The sequence below is a fragment of the Cynocephalus volans genome, chromosome 10, assembly GCF_027409185.1.
Source record: "Cynocephalus volans isolate mCynVol1 chromosome 10, mCynVol1.pri, whole genome shotgun sequence".
Lineage (NCBI taxonomy): Eukaryota > Metazoa > Chordata > Mammalia > Dermoptera > Cynocephalidae > Cynocephalus > Cynocephalus volans.
In genome coordinates, this window is record NC_084469.1 from 24,191,487 (window position 1) to 24,207,728 (window position 16,242).

General features: G+C 39.3%; 1 protein-coding gene across 1 annotated transcript in view; it reads left to right on the top strand.

Annotated features, from left to right (window-relative positions):
- The first annotated feature begins 606 nt into the window (after positions 1 to 606).
- UTP6 (UTP6 small subunit processome component) overlaps positions 607 to 16,242 on the top strand; it is a 28,194-nt gene continuing 12,558 nt past the window's right edge. The window contains exons 1-7 of the mRNA XM_063111447.1: positions 607 to 814; positions 2,024 to 2,108; positions 5,525 to 5,566; positions 5,907 to 5,999; positions 6,791 to 6,838; positions 7,284 to 7,347; positions 8,832 to 8,950. Coding sequence (XP_062967517.1) covers positions 723 to 814; positions 2,024 to 2,108; positions 5,525 to 5,566; positions 5,907 to 5,999; positions 6,791 to 6,838; positions 7,284 to 7,347; positions 8,832 to 8,950 — 543 coding nt within the window. The 5' untranslated portion in view covers positions 607 to 722. The remainder of the gene's footprint in view (positions 815 to 2,023; positions 2,109 to 5,524; positions 5,567 to 5,906; positions 6,000 to 6,790; positions 6,839 to 7,283; positions 7,348 to 8,831; positions 8,951 to 16,242) is intronic.

Here is a 16,242-nt window from a genome sequence, read left to right on the forward strand (position 1 = left end):
CGTGTTTGGAAAGATCTTGCCTACAAAGCTAGGATAGTTATTTAAAGAAGACACATTTCTCCCCATTTTAAAATCAATCAGCCAGAGATTGATTTTCACGGCCCGTGAAAATGCAGTGTTATCACACTGGTTTACTACATCTAGCGGGAAGCTAGGACAGTCTTTCGCCTGGACAACCTTAGCGTCCCTGCGATTTTCATGACTGACTTTTTGAAACGTTTACTCTAATTCTACAAGTTCTCCCCTTTTGCTTTTTAAAATTATTTTTAGGTTCTTGGTATTAGACAGCAAGGACGTGGGATGGGAACACAATAAAAGTAGACAATGTCCTGCAGAAAATGCATTTCACGCTCCTCCCAGGTAACCGCTCTGGACTCGGAGGCGCTTTATGCGACCCCCGCCCAAGCCCAGCCGCGCGTGCACTTAGCCCCGCCCCCAACCTAGCCCCGCCCCTCCACTCCTGTCCTTGTGCGTCCGGGCCGTGACTCGGAGGAGTTCTCGCTGCAATGCCACAGTCCGCCACAGGGAGGCGACAGGGGCCGCAAGAGCCAAAGGGACTTCTCCACAGGCGGAGACGGCGGAAGCGGAAAAGGCGGGACCCGGCCGCACGTTCCGTCCGTGCGTGCGAGCGTTAAGGCTGGATCTCGCGACTGGAAGGTGGGCCCTACCTGCGCGTGTTTGCCGTCGAGTCTGTCCTCACGGGGCTGTGGAATTCGGACCTCATGGCGGAGATAATTCAGGAGCGCGTAGAAGATCGACTCCCCGAGCTGGAGCAGCTGGAGCGCATTGGGCTGTTCAGTCATGCGGAGATTAAGTGAGAGAGGGCTGGGGAAGGGGACGAGGGAAGAGCTGGGCGGGCTGAGGGGAGGTGGGGGTGTGTGGCGGGGCCAGGGGTGGGACACTTGAGTTGTGCTTATTTTTCCTAACTTGGCGGAAGCACGTTGCTGGGTTTTGGTGATGGCCAGAATTAATTTCTCATCCATTGTAAGGTGATCCGTCCGTGTATTTAGCCACTAAACACACTGGCAGCCCTTCCTGGATCAGGTCCGGGGCTGTAAAAGTGATGAAACCACCATCCGTGCCCGTAAGGCGTTCACAGAGCACTGTGTGTGGTGGGGGAGACAGACACATTAGACATTTTGATGACAGTGTGCTGTTAAGTTGACCGCAGCCGCATGTACTGCTCTGGAGATGCGAACAGAGAGCTGTGGGAGCCCAGGAGGAGTGGATGAATCTCCCTTACTAGACTTGAACATGGGGACCATTTAATTCAGTTTCGTCATTTCTAAAAATTAATTACGTTTAATAGTTTTAACTGTTTTTTTGTGACTATTTCTTCATCTCACAGTGTCAGTGAATGGAGTAGTGTGACCACGGGAGCCTCAAATCAAACATTTGTTCGTGAAACACAGAACATAGTAGTGTGGACTCATGAAGTACTCAGTAAATGTTAGTTATTGTTGCCATCACTAAAGACAATGGTCTTGAGCATTTTGCATTAAATTCTCCTAATATACACATGTTGTGTGTTCACTCCTTAGCCAAGGACGGTGAATTTTCTCCTGTAAATTCTTTGTAGTAATAAATCTTTTTAGTTGGAGACAATTTATTTATTCTTTTCTTAATTTACATGATGAAAACTCAGAAATAAGAGGAATTTAAGCAAGAGATTTGATTATTAGAACCTAAGTAACCTGAATTTGGAGGAAGAGAAATCATTATTAGTACCATGTATACATAATGTAAAGTACTTGATATTGTTTGCTTTGCTGGTGGAAATGTCAATTAGTCCTGGCAATTAAGATGATTTTCATGAAAGTTTTAAATGCATCTTCATGCCCTTGAGAACACAGAAGTAATTAGGTAAGAGAATACTAGCTTATGAAAGATGTTCGTTTTTTGGGAATTATGTGTTTTGGTAAATATGTGTTATAAGTATAGTCAAAATAAAGAAACTTTAAAAAATCCCAAGTTTAACCTTTGCTCTTTTCAAGTGTTATAGTTTAAATGGCTTTCTCCTCAGGGCCATCATTAAGAAGGCTTCTGATCTAGAATACAAAATACAACGAAGAGCCCTTTTCAAGGAAGACTTTATCAATTACGTTCAAGTAAGTGAATAATTTTATTACGTTTTAATCCGATCACAAATTTTAAATCAGTTATAGAATGGTGAACTTAATATCAGTTTTCTACAAAATTCCAGAATTTTTTATTAGACAAGTATTTTTGAACAGGAGTAGAGATGATCACTGGGAGTAGCATTGCTCCACTAAGGCTTTAGTCTTTGCCAAACTGAACTTTTTTTCTTTCTCTTTTTTTTAAAAAAACAACACTTTATTTGTGTTTTGGAATTTAAACCTAAGACACAGTGACTTCACAGGAAATCCTCCCCAAGAAATGTCTTCCTAGGCTAAGCATCTGTTTCCCCTTAGTCTCTGCTAACAGAGTACATGCATGTTAATTATTTAATCTCAATTTATAATCATTTCAGTCCCACCAATACAATATAATGCCCAGATCACCTAAATTGGAGTTCTGAATGTTCTTGGTTATACCCTAATTTCACTAACTGCCAAAGACTTTCTGGGGTAATTTCAGTCACTTGAATTCCTTGGATACTTTTGAAGATGAAGCCCAAAGAACTCTAAAATGATTCTTTTTGGGAGATTATTTTATAAGAATTAGCAGTTAGCAGCAAAGGTAGGGCTGTGCTTATCCCATCTGGCATCACTGGGAGATAACCTCAGGCAGCGCAGTTCACAGTTCTGTCTCACCCACTGCAGACACATATATGAGAAACATTTATCTTTGGGTTCAAGTCAGAGTACAGGTCTGGGTCTGGGTCCAGGCAGCTGCCACAATGTGGCTGCTAGAGGATCCTTTTTCAGCTTCAGAAACTGAGCCTGAGACTACTGTTTACAGAAATTTTATCATGAAGATCTTTACACTCAACATCTTAAGATAATGGGTTTTCACATGACCTTTTCCAGAGTCCACAGCCAGCACCTTCATTGTAACTGGAATTAGGTGTCATCATGAATTCATACACTTGAGCTTAACTTCAGAATAAAGTATAAGGTGGATGTACGTGAGAGGCTGTTACACCATCTCCGCTTTCTCATTTCTGGTGACCACCCAGGTCCTGCTTGCAGCCATTCTTACTCATTTTAGGACTCCATCCAGTACTTTTAAGTTTCAGCCTCCAGCTCCGCTTTTCACCATCTCTGTAGATGCCAAAAAAAGGCTACCACCAAAGGCCTGAGGCTGCTTGCTGGGCTCATCACCGACAGAAACCCTTCTTTTTTTTTTTCCTCTTTCTTTTTTTCTTTTTTCTTGTTGGGTTAGTAGATCAGAGACTGCCAGAGATATAAGTATGTAAGTGGATTTCAGCAAGAGATTTGCCTTTTGGGGGTCAGGATAGAGGAGTGTGTATTGGATGATAACAGATGGTTGGAAGGTTAATACTTGTGTTTCTGTAAGTCTGTCAACTTGGACAGAGGTAAGATTCTTCCATCTTGTAAATGGATGGAAAGTTTGAGTGAAAACAAAACATACATGCCAGACCAATTTTGAGATGTGGGAGAATAGCTAGTATGTTGGATGACAGAATCAGGATTCAGACAGAACCAATAACAAGATGAAATGTTTATAAGACTAAAAGTTTTGAGCTTGGATTAAAAAAACAGCTGAGTAAACAATATATGAGACTTGGATAAGAATCATGTTTTTGGAATAGGTCCTAAGGCTCATAGTAGACTGCTAACTCAAAATGAGCCAAGAGCATATTATGTAAAAAATATACTCTAATTACATTTACAAAAGTAGAGTGTTGGTAAATTAGCAGAGTAGAGAGCTTGCAGACAGGGGGCTCTCAGAAGATTTTGGCTTAAAAAACGTTTTGCACTTTTTGTTGTTTTGGTTTGGTTTTTGGTGGCTGGCCAGTGCTGGGATCTGAACCCTTGACCTCGGTATTATGGACTGCACTCTCACCAACTGTGAGCCAACTGGCCAGCCTTTGTTTTGCACTTATCAATCTACATCTGAAGCATTGTGTTATGGTCAAGACTATGTTTTAAGAAGGACTTTGAGAGGTTGGTTGGAAGGCAGCCAGGATGGAAGCTTTGTTGTGGGAGGAATTGTTGAAAAAACTGGAGATGTTTAACCTTAAAGAGACTTAAGAAGTGGCAAATGATTTCACTCTCAAAATATTTGAAAAGCTACCTGTGGATTAGTTTGACTTGTTCAGTTTTAGAGAGTGTAACTGAAATAAATAAATAGATTAAAAAATATACACACACGCAGTCTTATGTATTCACTCCCCTGTCTGAACACAACTGTATAAACTTGCTATGAGTCATAAATGGCATTTTAAATCAATGAAGTTCTGGTTATCCACATTGAAAAAATAAAATCAGACGCTTCCTCACATAATTCAGAAAAAGAAATTCGTGATGAACTGAAAAGCTTAATGTGGGGGAAAACTAAGTCTTCAGGAAAACTATAAAAGAACAACTTCAGGTAGCAAAAGTTTTTTAAAAAAATAAATGAAACTGTGAATGCCCAAACCACGAGAGAGAAGATTGATTTATTTGATTATGTTAAAAATACAAATTCCTGTGCAAAAAAGACACAACAAATAATGTGAAAAGACGAGCCACAAAATGGGAGAAAATATTTGCAACATGTATAATTAGAATTGCATATACACAGATATATAAGGAACTACAGTCATGTGCTACATAATAACATTTTGGTCAATGATTGCACATAGGACGGTGGTCTGAGTAACAGGCTAAACCATCTGGGTTTGCCTAAGTACACTCTATGATGTTTGTTTCAACACTGTTTCTATCAGTGTTGAAATTGCTCAGTGATGGATTTCTCAGAATATATCCCCATTGTTAAGGGATGCATGACTGTACATATATAAAGTACTACAAATTAAGAAGAAAATAACAAATCATATGAATATGCAATTCACAAAGGGGAAACACCATTTATAAGTTAAACTTATGAAAAGATGTCAGCATCATTAATAATCAGATAAATATAGTAGTGGTTTTAGAGAGCCTTAGGGGTTCTAGGTGGTGCTTTAGAAGTGGTAGGAGGAGCCAATCAGGCTTGTCACCCCTGTTTCAGCTAGTATAACTCTTTATCTGCTTTATTTGCTCATGCATCAGCTAAGATTTTGTTTGAATTTTTTTATTAAAAGTTTGAACGTACTGTTGTAGATTAGAAAGTTGGATTAATTGATAGTGTAAATCTTGTTAGTCTTACGGTTTTAGTAACATGCTTTCTTTGTGATTGTAAGTTTTTTAATGATTCTATGTATTTGTTAGTTTAACTAATGTAAGGTGAATTTTCAGTGAATTCTAGACATTTATTGTAAATTACACTTGATAGCAAATTATCTTCTATTTTATATTCTTGATTTTTTACTTTATGATATTTTAACTAAATATATTTTCTGTATTTAAAAGGTTATAATTTTTCTTCTATTCTTTTGTATATTTTTCTTCCATAGTATGAAATTAATCTATTGGAGCTGATCCAGAGAAGAAGAACAGTAAGTAGAAGATTTTTTTAGAAGTAGGGGAAAAAAATACAGAATTAAGCCATGTGGAGCCGACTGGTTAGCTCAGCTGGTTAGAGCATAGTGCTGATAATATTAAAGTCCAGGATTTGATCGCTGTGCTGGCCAGTCACCAAAAAAAAGCAATGTGGTCGTATAGGTAATGTTTAGTGACAATGTTTGGAGACAGTGTTGATAAACTGTGATGATGTACCCATGATGGATATTTTTAATTCTTTGCTTTCTTCATCAGTACTGTTAAATGATCAAGTAGGAATGCTGCTTTGGATAAATGTGATTAAACTGAAGCTTTGTTTTTTATGTCCCCTTTTAGCGCATTGGATATTCATTTAAGAAGGATGAGATTGAGAATTCTATTGTGCACCGAGTACAAGGTGTCTTCCGACGTGCTTCAGCGAAGTGGAAAGTAAGTGATCAGAGCATCCTTAATTCTAAGAGATGTAAAGATATGTATTATACATATTATGAGTTGGATATTCAAATGCATTGTTTCTGTTTTTATCTTGGGTGTCTCAGTACTTATTCTAATGATGGTATCATCACTTGGAACATTTTTCAAGCCATCTAACAAACCATTAAGAAAATTGGTGAGCTTGCCAGTTAGCTTACTTGGTTTGAGTGTAGCCTTATAACACCAATGCCACAGGTTCAGATCCCTTTACTGGCTAACTGCTAAAAAAAATAAAATCTCCTTCTGTGAGGATGGTGCTGAAAACAGTGTATTTGATGCATTGTTAAGAAACAGAAAATTGTCTGGGAGAGGTTTGGATATATGTCTAAGTATACTGAAGACTTAGAAGTGGAAGATAAATGGTTAGGTAGGGGCAGTACCTCAGTAACGTGATTTTCTTCAGGTTTGGCTCTGGGACTGGATGATATTATGTGAGAATTGCTTTGGATTCCTGGAATGTCAAATTTTGTGCTGCTACCCCTGACTGAGACCATTTAAGAACAGCATTGAACAGATTGTATAGACAACACATTTTGTCTTGGAGCATGGTGGGTGGGCGTGGGGGGGACAAACTGAACTGTCATTGTTAAGAAATCCAAAGCCTCAGTGAGGAAGAGCCCAGTAGGCTGAGGGGTATGGTAACATGTTGGCTGCCCTGAAGTCTGCCTCTATTTCTAACAAAATGAATTAATTCAAAGGTATAAAGGTCAAATTTGAGCAGCTTACTATAATTGTTTTTCTTGCAGGATGATGTTCAACTTTGGCTTTCCTATGTAGTTTTTTGTAAGAAATGGGTGAGTAAAGCCGTGTCTGACTCCCTTTTCCCTTCGTTCTGTTAGTCTGCCTTTTAAGCTTCATACTTAATTATTGAACTCCATGTTTTCTGCTAAGATATAGGGGTAACAAATGGGAAAAGAACCCAAGGAGGTTGAACTTCAGTGTAACATTTGTATTTCTGCGTGACTGTAATAAGTGGCTTCTAAGTCAGTTGAAAAGAAAATTATTTTTACCATATTTGTTCAGTAGAGTTGAAACATATAAAAATATGTTTAGAATGTTCATGTTTAGTGGTTTAGGTAGAAGAAAACTGTGAGTGTTTCTATATTTGATATGTTCCTGGAATACCAGATCTTGCCACATTGGATTTTACAGTTGGTGAGAGTGTAGTACATATTATTTAGAGATTATTTCATTGATTTCTCTGTGCAGGAAGTAGAAATTTTTCTTCCTCTTTTATAGGCTACCAAAACTCAACTCAGCAAGGTATTCTCTGCCATGTTAGCCATTCATTCAAACAAGCCAGGTATGGTGAAATTCTTGTCATTTCTTTTTCTACATTTATTTAAGCTCAAGCTATTGTGGAATTTATTTTGCTTGATAAACCTAAGAGAAATTATTTTGAGGTCTTGAGTTTAGGCAGTTGGCCTCAGCAGTTTTTGTTCTTCAATAGCTGCCTCTTAGTTCAGTCCTGCTTACTGTGTACTAGTTACTGTGCCCGGTATTGTATCTGTGAGCAAGAAGGACTTTCTTTTTGGTTGATGGTAAAAGAAACTCTTCAGTTATTTGAGCGACATTTTATTTGGAAGCAGTCAAATCTGAGGGATTTCAAAAGCTTAAAGGGGAAAATATTAATATGGATTTTAGAAGGGTTACATAACAGGTGCTCATGTTTTGTAAGAGAAAGACTTTTCTTGTGACTAGTGTGTGAACGGTATATTATTTATAGTGGAGATGCTCCAGTACCTGTTCTCAGGGCATTAGGCTTACTGGACATTTTATACTACACAAGACTCAAATAGGCTGCATAAGGCAATGGTTTACTCAGAAACATATAGCAGGGTAGCATTAGCTGTGTTTCTTCAGTAGAGTGCTCTTAGCAATTTGGAGGCCATTCTCTGTTCAGGTGTGAGAGCATGAGACCACATTAGTAGGTAGGGGAGCCATTCTGGCTTGAAAGTCCCATGGATGGGCATAGCTTCCAGAAATCCTAGAAAGGGGGCCGACCCCGTGGCGCACTTGGGAGAGTGCGGCACTGGGAGCGCAGCAGCGCTTCCGCCGCGGGTTTGAATCCTATATAGGGATGGCCGGTGCGCTCACTGGCTGAGCGCAGTGCAGCCGGTCACGAAAAAAGACAAAAAAAAAAAAAAAAAATCCTAGAAAGGTCCGTGCTCAGTTTTATGAGTGACATGCTCGAGAAAGCCTAAAGCAGTGGCTTGCCACTGTTTGTGGCCCTCCTAGTCCAGGTGTGGTTACCAACTATGGGTCATTTTTACCAAAAGCAAGGTTGCTTGGTAACATAGCTGACCTTTATTAAGTTTCTAGTTAAGTAGCTAGAATGTTAATGTGGAGTTTATTTACCATGTAGAAGGACAGTGTTTTTAAAAAAATTTTATGAATTATTCTAAATATAGAGAAAAGGTCCAAAATAATTTTATTTCTTGATTCTAAGATACACAAATTTTTCTAGTATTTTAGCACCTTTAACATTTGTATGTGACTTACAGTGATGTTGTCCTTTGATCTGATGAAGTGTAGTAACAGGCACTTAATATACCCATCATCCAGACTGAACATATGTTAGCGTTTACCTATTTGCTTCAGAATATTCTTTCTAATTTTAGATAAAGCAACAAAATTCTGCAGTTAGAAACTCTTTGTCCCCTTACCCTTTTGGTAAGATTTTAAAAAAAAAATTCTTGGAGTATTAAAATTAGAGCATTTGTCTTTTTTTTGCCTGATTTGATTAATTTATTGAAATGAAGTCTGATTTTTTTGTTTTATTTACAGCTTTGTGGATCATGGCGGCTAAATGGGAAATGGAAGATTGCTTGTCTTCAGAGAGTGCAAGACAACTATTTCTACGGGCTCTGCGCTTTCATCCACAGTGCCCAAAACTTTATCAAGAAGTGAGTGTGTGCACATAGGATGAAAGAGTGATTTCTCGGTTTGGTCCTCTGGAGACATATATTCTTTGTTTAGTTAAAAGGGACTTCAGTTTACGGAAGCTAGGGATAAGTATGGTGGAAAGGGGGAGGAGGAGGAGAAACATCTGTTTATTTGTTGGCAAATGTGCAGCTTCTAGGTTAGTGAGAGGTTAAAACGCCCAACAGCCCACTATGGTTGGGAGCGATAGGGAATTGGACCCTAACTTTTTTTAGTTGGAGGGCAGTTTTAGCCTTTTGCACCTGAATACATTTGTCCTTATTTCTTCTCTTTCTTTTTGTCTCTTTTTCATGAGATAGATACACTGTTAGTACTTCCTTCTCCTCTTGGGGGACTTACTCCCTCTTGGAGAGGAACTCTTAGAAGGGTGTGCTACGACATCGATGGCCAAGCTTTTGAGTAAAGAAACCTCAAATGCTAGAAATGATGTTTTATTGGAAACTGCACCCTTTCCTAAGGTATTTGTCAGGATAAGGGAGAAATTGCTAGTTAGTCCTCAAATCAAAATTAAGCCTTGTATGATGAGGGGGAAAAGATATGCATCTTTATTCTAATAGATTTTGTAGCTGTCCCAACTGTATTTTTGGTCTTGTAGTTGTTTAATGTTTTTATATTGTAGCCTTGTATCTCTTCCCTTCTTTTCATATTCTGTTAGACATTCCTTTGCAGCTCTAGTTATTTTTATTGAGAAACTATTGCAAGAAATTCATCCCTGCTGTTAGAGAGTTATTGTCTGGTGTTATTATTTTTATGCCTTTTGGAAGCTTTTGTAATTGCCCTTACTTGTATTTCCCCAAATGAAAATAGATTTATTGTCTTTTCTTATCAAAAGCAATTAGACTTTGTTTATTATAAATAGTTCAGAGAAAAAATAACAGGAAAAGTACTCATAATCTTATCACCCATACTTTCATGCATGTCAGAGACATTTAAAACACAGGTTTTATTTCTTAAAAAATGGTATTCTACTGTGTATTCTTGTGTTTTTCATTTTTACCTAGAACATCATGAATATAGTTCTGTATATTGTTCCACATCAGTGTTATTCAAACATTTTGGTCTTGAGATCCCTTTACAAACATAAATTACTGAGGACCCCAAAGAGCTTTTGATTATGAGGATTATATCTATCAATTTTTATTGTATTAAAAATTAAAGCCAAGAAATCTAAAAAATAGCCATTTTTAAATGATATTAAAAACCCATTACATATTAAGCTTATTAGTTAATTAATTAATTATTTATTTATTTATATATTTAAAATAATTTTATTTATTGAATCAAAATTAATTATACATATTTTGGGGGGTGAACATTGAGATATGTTGATTAAATCAGTATTATTAGCATATATATTGTTACAAATCGTAGTTATTCTTTATGCCCCTTCTCCAGCCTCTCCCCTTCCCCCATTCCTTCCCCCTCCCCTCTCCAATTGCCCTAGATTTCTTCTCTCCTTCTGAAAGAATAATGGTTATTCTGTTAGCTTGTTGCCTAGATGATCTGTCCAATGCTGAGAGATGTGATCAGGTCCCCCAGTATTATCATAGAGCAAATGCTTCCTGTGTCACTCTGAAATGGGTTTTGTGGAAAGAGACATCCTCTTTTCTTTGTCTCTGCTGGTGACTCTTCTTGTGTGAATGCACTCCAGTGGTTGGTGGACCATCTGCGTGGTGGTTGTGGTGTCTAGCCGCTTTTGCAGCAGCCATGGTTATTGTGGCTGTGGTGGGCCACACACGTGGGGGTGTTGTTTTTGGCATGCTCCTTGGCACTGGCGGTATGCCTGGTTGTGGAGTGTGTTTGGTCCCCTTCTCCATGCCTCTGGTCTCTGGGCAGGGCCCAAGGCCCTGGTGCCATGTGCCTGGTTGTAGGAGGGGTCCAGTCCCCTTCTCCATGTCCCGGGTCCCTGGGTGGGCCCCGAGGTACAGGCGCAGTGTGCCTGGTTGTGGGAGGGTGGTCCGGTCCCCTTCTCCATGCCCCGGGACCATGGGTGGGCCCCAAGGTGCTGGCTTGGTGTGCCTGGTTGTGGGAGAGAGGTCCAGTCCCCTTCTCCCTACCCCGGGTCCCCGGGTGGGCTCCGAGGTGCTGGCATGTGCCTGGTTGTGGGAGGGAGGTCCGGTCCCCATCACCATGTCCTGGGTCCCTGGGTGGGCTCTGAGGTGCTGACATGTTGTGCCTGGTTGTGGGAGAGAGGTCCAGTCCCCTTCTCCATACCCTGGGTCCCTGGGTGGGCCCCAAGGCGCTGGCTCAGTGTGCCTGGTTGTGGGAGAGAGGTCCAGTCCCCTTCTCCATGCCCTGGGTCCCTGGGCGGGCCCCAAGGTGCTGGTGTGGTGTGCCTGGTTGTGGGAGAGGGGTCCAGTCCCCTTCTCCATGCCTCAGTTCCCCAGACGGCCCTGAAGTGCTGGCTCAGTGTGCCTGGTTATGGGTGAGAGGTCCGTTTCCCTTCTCCTTGTCTCAGGTTCCCGGGCAGGCCCCAAGGTGCTGGCGTGGTGTGCCTGGTTGTGGGAGGGGGGTCCAGTCCTCTTCTCTATGCTTCAGGTCCCTATGCTGGCCCCGAGGCACTGGTGCAGTTTGCCTGGAAGTAGGAGTGGGGTCTAGTCCCCAGATCCAAGCCTCCAGTTCCCAGGCAGGCCCCAAGGTGCTGGTGGTGTGCTTGGCCTGGAACTAATTTTTTGTCCTTTGCTTCTAACACAGGGGAACTTCCTGTGGGAATCAATACTTGAGCTGTGTGGTTGTTTAAATTGCTACTTTGCTGCTGTTTCCCTAGGGAAGCCTTTTTGTGCAGCTCAGGGTTTAATGGTTGACCTTATAGGTACTTCTGGCTCTCCAGAGACCTGGCGGATCTGTGTTCTGTAGAATCTCTGATCTGGGCCTGAGTTTTTTCATCAAACTGCACCCCATGCAATTCTGTATTCCCGACCAGTCTCCTCCGAGTGGTCCTGTGCTGATTGGGAGGCAGATCAGCTGTCCTTGCTGTGCCCCAATGTTCCCCCGGTGGGCCTGTCTCCCCCACCGCCCGTGCTGAAAACACTTCCCATGGGACGGGCCATGCGCTGATCCCTTGCAATGACTCACCAGCCTCTGAATGGCTCCCTTTTTTCAGTTGTTCTGGCTCCTTGCTCCTGTGTGGGTCTGTGGGAACCCTATTAGTGGTCTTGCTGTCTTGGGGGCCACCAAGGCCCTCTTCTCTCCTGCTGCCTCCAAGTAACTCCATCTGAAGGGCACAGTTGCGGCTTCTGCCGGCTTCTGCTCCATGCACTCAGCAGTTCCAGCCTTAAAGCAGCTGTGGCCGAAATGCTCAAAGCAGCTTTTTCTTTTTCTCATCGTAGTTTCTCCTGCCTTCATGAACTCCATTGATCTCTCCTCCTCTTCCCCTGAGCTCCAGCGGCTCTGGCTTGGCTGATGTTACGTTTTTATAGTTGTAAATTGGTTGATTTGTGGGAGAGAGTGACGCTGTGGACCGTCTGTTCTGCCATCTTGATTGGATCTACCTTAAGCTTATTTTTAAATGAAAATAACTCTTCCAAAATAAAGTTTGAAGAGAAGAATGATATTTTACATTTTTGCCAACCTCTTGAATATCTAGCTTAATAGAAGACAATTAGATTCTCATATCTGCTTTTGCATTCAGTCTGAGTGATAGCATCCATCATATAGGCTCTGAAAAATTTTAAATTCCTGACAGAATGAGAGCAAAAAAGACAAATAACATGGTGGTGTTACTATGAAAATAATTTAGACCTTGCAGGCCCCCTGAAAGTGTGTTGGGAACACCCCGGTATTCCTTAGTCACATTTTGAGAACCTCTGATGTACAATATCTGTTCCAATAGTTGCATTTCTTAAAAATGTAAAGATTATTTTCTATTTTACACTATAAAAGTAACATGTGCTTATAGAAAATCTTAGAGAAAAAAATCAGGAAAGGAGAAGCACAAAGAAAGAAAAAAGTATTGTGTTAAGTATAACCAATTGAGGATGAATACTATTAAAAATATGGTATATTTTACTCATAATATTTTTTTTGGCACATTTTTCACATAGTGGTAATTGTGTTATATGTAAAATTTTATAGGCATCTTTAAAAACAAGGTAAAATAACATTAGAATTATAGCGTACCATTACTAAATTATTGCTAACTGTTTTATGGCTATATCAACAGTCTGCTTCTTATATAATCTATTTTACTTTCCTTGTTGTTGGCCATTTAAATTGTTTTCAGTACAGTATTTGCTTTTGCACCTTCATGTTTGAAACTTGGATCTTTAGGATTATTTCTTTATGATTTCTGGAAGCAGAATTACTGGTTTAAAAGGTATAAACATTAAAAAAATGTCATTTTAATGTTTTATAACATAGCATTCAAAGTATTAAAAATTCTGGATAAATCCAACTTTACAGTTAATCATGCATTATTTTCTCTTTAAATACAGCCATGCACCTCATAGTGATGTTTTGGTAATGAACTGCATATATGAAGGTGGTCCCTTAAGATTATAATGGCTGTAATCTTATAGCTTAGGTGTGTAGTAGGCTGTACCATCTAGGTTTGTGTAAGTACATTCCATGTTTGCACAATGATGAAATCACCTAATGGTGCATTTTTCAGAATGTATCCCTGTCCTTAAGCAATGCATACTGTACCTTCAAAAGTTACCATAACCTTTATATAGCTTGATATTACATATTTGCTATTGATTTTTATTTTGAAATAATTATAGATTCATGGGAAGTCACAAAGATAATACATGAGGTCCTGTGTGCCCTTCACCCAATTTCCACCAGTGGTTACATTATATAAAACTATTATAATATCAAAACTAGGAAATTGACATTGCTATAGCATGTCATATATAATATACAGTAGTTGTATGTCATTTTTTTTCACATGTGTAGATTTGTTTAACCACCACTGAAGTTAAGATGTAATCTTCAAGTTTACTATTCTCTCCATTCTGCTATTGATCCCACCATTGGGTTTTTTATATTGTTTATAGTATTTTTCACTTTTAAAGATTTCTGCCTGAGTCTTCTTTATATCTCCTATTTGAGAGCACTGAGAATCACGTTAGACAGTGTTACCATTTTTGCTTTAGCCATCAAACATAATTTATCTTATTTTTCTTTTTTTTTTGCCAGGTAGGTGGTATAGGGATGGAACCCTGAATTTTGGTGTTATCAACACCACACTAACCAACTGAGCTAACTGGCCAGCCCATAAAACATAATTTATCTTAAGTAAGGAAGGAAACTCTATTGTATTTACCCATATTTTTACTCATTACATTTTTCTTTCTTCCTTTCTGATGTTCCAGTGTATCTTTTTTTTTTTATTATCATTTCTGTTTTCTGTTGAGAACTTTCTTTCTCTCTTCTTTTATGGAAGGTCTTCTAGCAGCAAATTCTTTTGGTTCTCCTTCATCTGAGAATGTCTTGATTTTCCTCTTATTCCTGAAGGATATTTTTGCTAGAGATCAGATTCTGGGTTGACACATCTTTTCGTGTAGCATTTGAAAATGTGTTACTTCCTTCTGGCCTCTGTGTTTTCTGATGAGAAATCTGCTGTCATTTGAATTGTTTTTCTCCTTTAGGTAAGGTGTCATTTCTCTTACTGCTTTCAAGTTCTTTTCTTTGTCTTTATTTATTTATTTTTAAAAAGATGACCCAGTAAGGGGATCTTAACCCTTGACTTGGTGTTGTCAGCACCACACTCTCCCAAGTGAGCTAACCGGCCAACCTATATAGGGATCCGAACCTGTGGCCTTGGTGTTATCAGCACCGCACTCTCCTGAGTGAGCCACGGGCCGGCCCCCTTTGTCTTTATTTTTCAGAAGTTTACTTATGGTGTTGTTTTGTCATGGATTTCTTTGGGTTTATCAACTGGGGGTTCTCTCAGCTTTTTGAATCTGTAGGTTTATGTTTTTTGCCAAATTTGGAAAATAGAAAGCCATTATTTCTTAGGAAAAATTTTCAGCTCCACCCTCTCTATTTTTTTTTTGTTCTGGAACTCCTGTGACGCAAAGGAGATCTTTTGTTATTGTCCCACAGGTTTCTGAGGCTCTGTTCATTGTTTTCAGACTATTTTCCTGTGTTTTTCATATTGGGTAATTTTATTGTTCCATCTTCAGATTAACTTATTCTTTCTTCTATTCTCTGCATTGTGCTGTTGAGTCCATTTACTGACTATTTATAAGTTATTGTATTTTTCAGTTCTAAAATTTCTGTTTGGTTTTTCTTTGTGTTTTCTATCTGCTGATTCTATTTTTCAGTTGTTTCAAGTGTGTTTGTAATTGCTCACTAAAGCATTTTTATGATGGCTGATTTAAAATCCTTGTCAGATAATTCCAACATCTGTGTTATCTTGATGTTAGTGTCTTTTGATTGCCTTTTCTTATTCAAGTTGAGATTTTCTTTGTTCTTAGTATGATGAGTGATTTTCCATTGAATCTTAGACATTTTTGGCTATTATTTTATGAAACTCAGGATATCACTTAAATCCTCTGTTTAATAGACCTCCTCAGATACTGCTCTACTTCTTTAGATGGGGTTGGAAGTCCATATTCCCCAGTTGGCCTTTGTTGACACTTTTGACATACAAGAGGACTTCAAAAAGTTCGTGGAAAGATTTGTGTTATCTTTTAATTCCACTTTTCCATGAATATTTTGAAGTACTGGTATAGGAATGAGATCATAAGTAACATCACTTGCAAAAACCTTTATTGTTAGCTAACAAGCTTATATATGCTTCTCAACTGAAGGCACAAAACATTTCTTTCTTTTTTTTTTTTTGTTAAAAGATGACCGGTAAGGGGATCTTAACCCTTGACTTGGTGTTGTCAGCATGACGCTTAGCCAGTGAGCGAACCGGCCATCCGTATATGGAATCCGAACCCGGGTCCTTGGTGTTATCAGCACCGCACTCTCCCGAGTGAGCCACGGGCCGGCCCACAAAACATTTCTAAAGTTGTTTTTTTTTTTGGCAACTGGCTGGTACAGGGATTGAACCCTGGACCTTGGTGTTATCAGCAGCATGCTTTAACCAACTGAGTTAACCAGCCAGCCCCATTATTAAGGTTTTTGATTGATGTTTCCAAATTGCTTGCCAAAAGAGCATAGAATAATATTTTCATCATACCATCTCAGTGTCAGTTAGTTTCATAACAAAATAAAATATAACATTCTCCCCTAAGACTTTCCCATATCTGAGATTTATGGGTAGAAAAGAGCATCTTATATATTTCTAATTTTAAAAAAA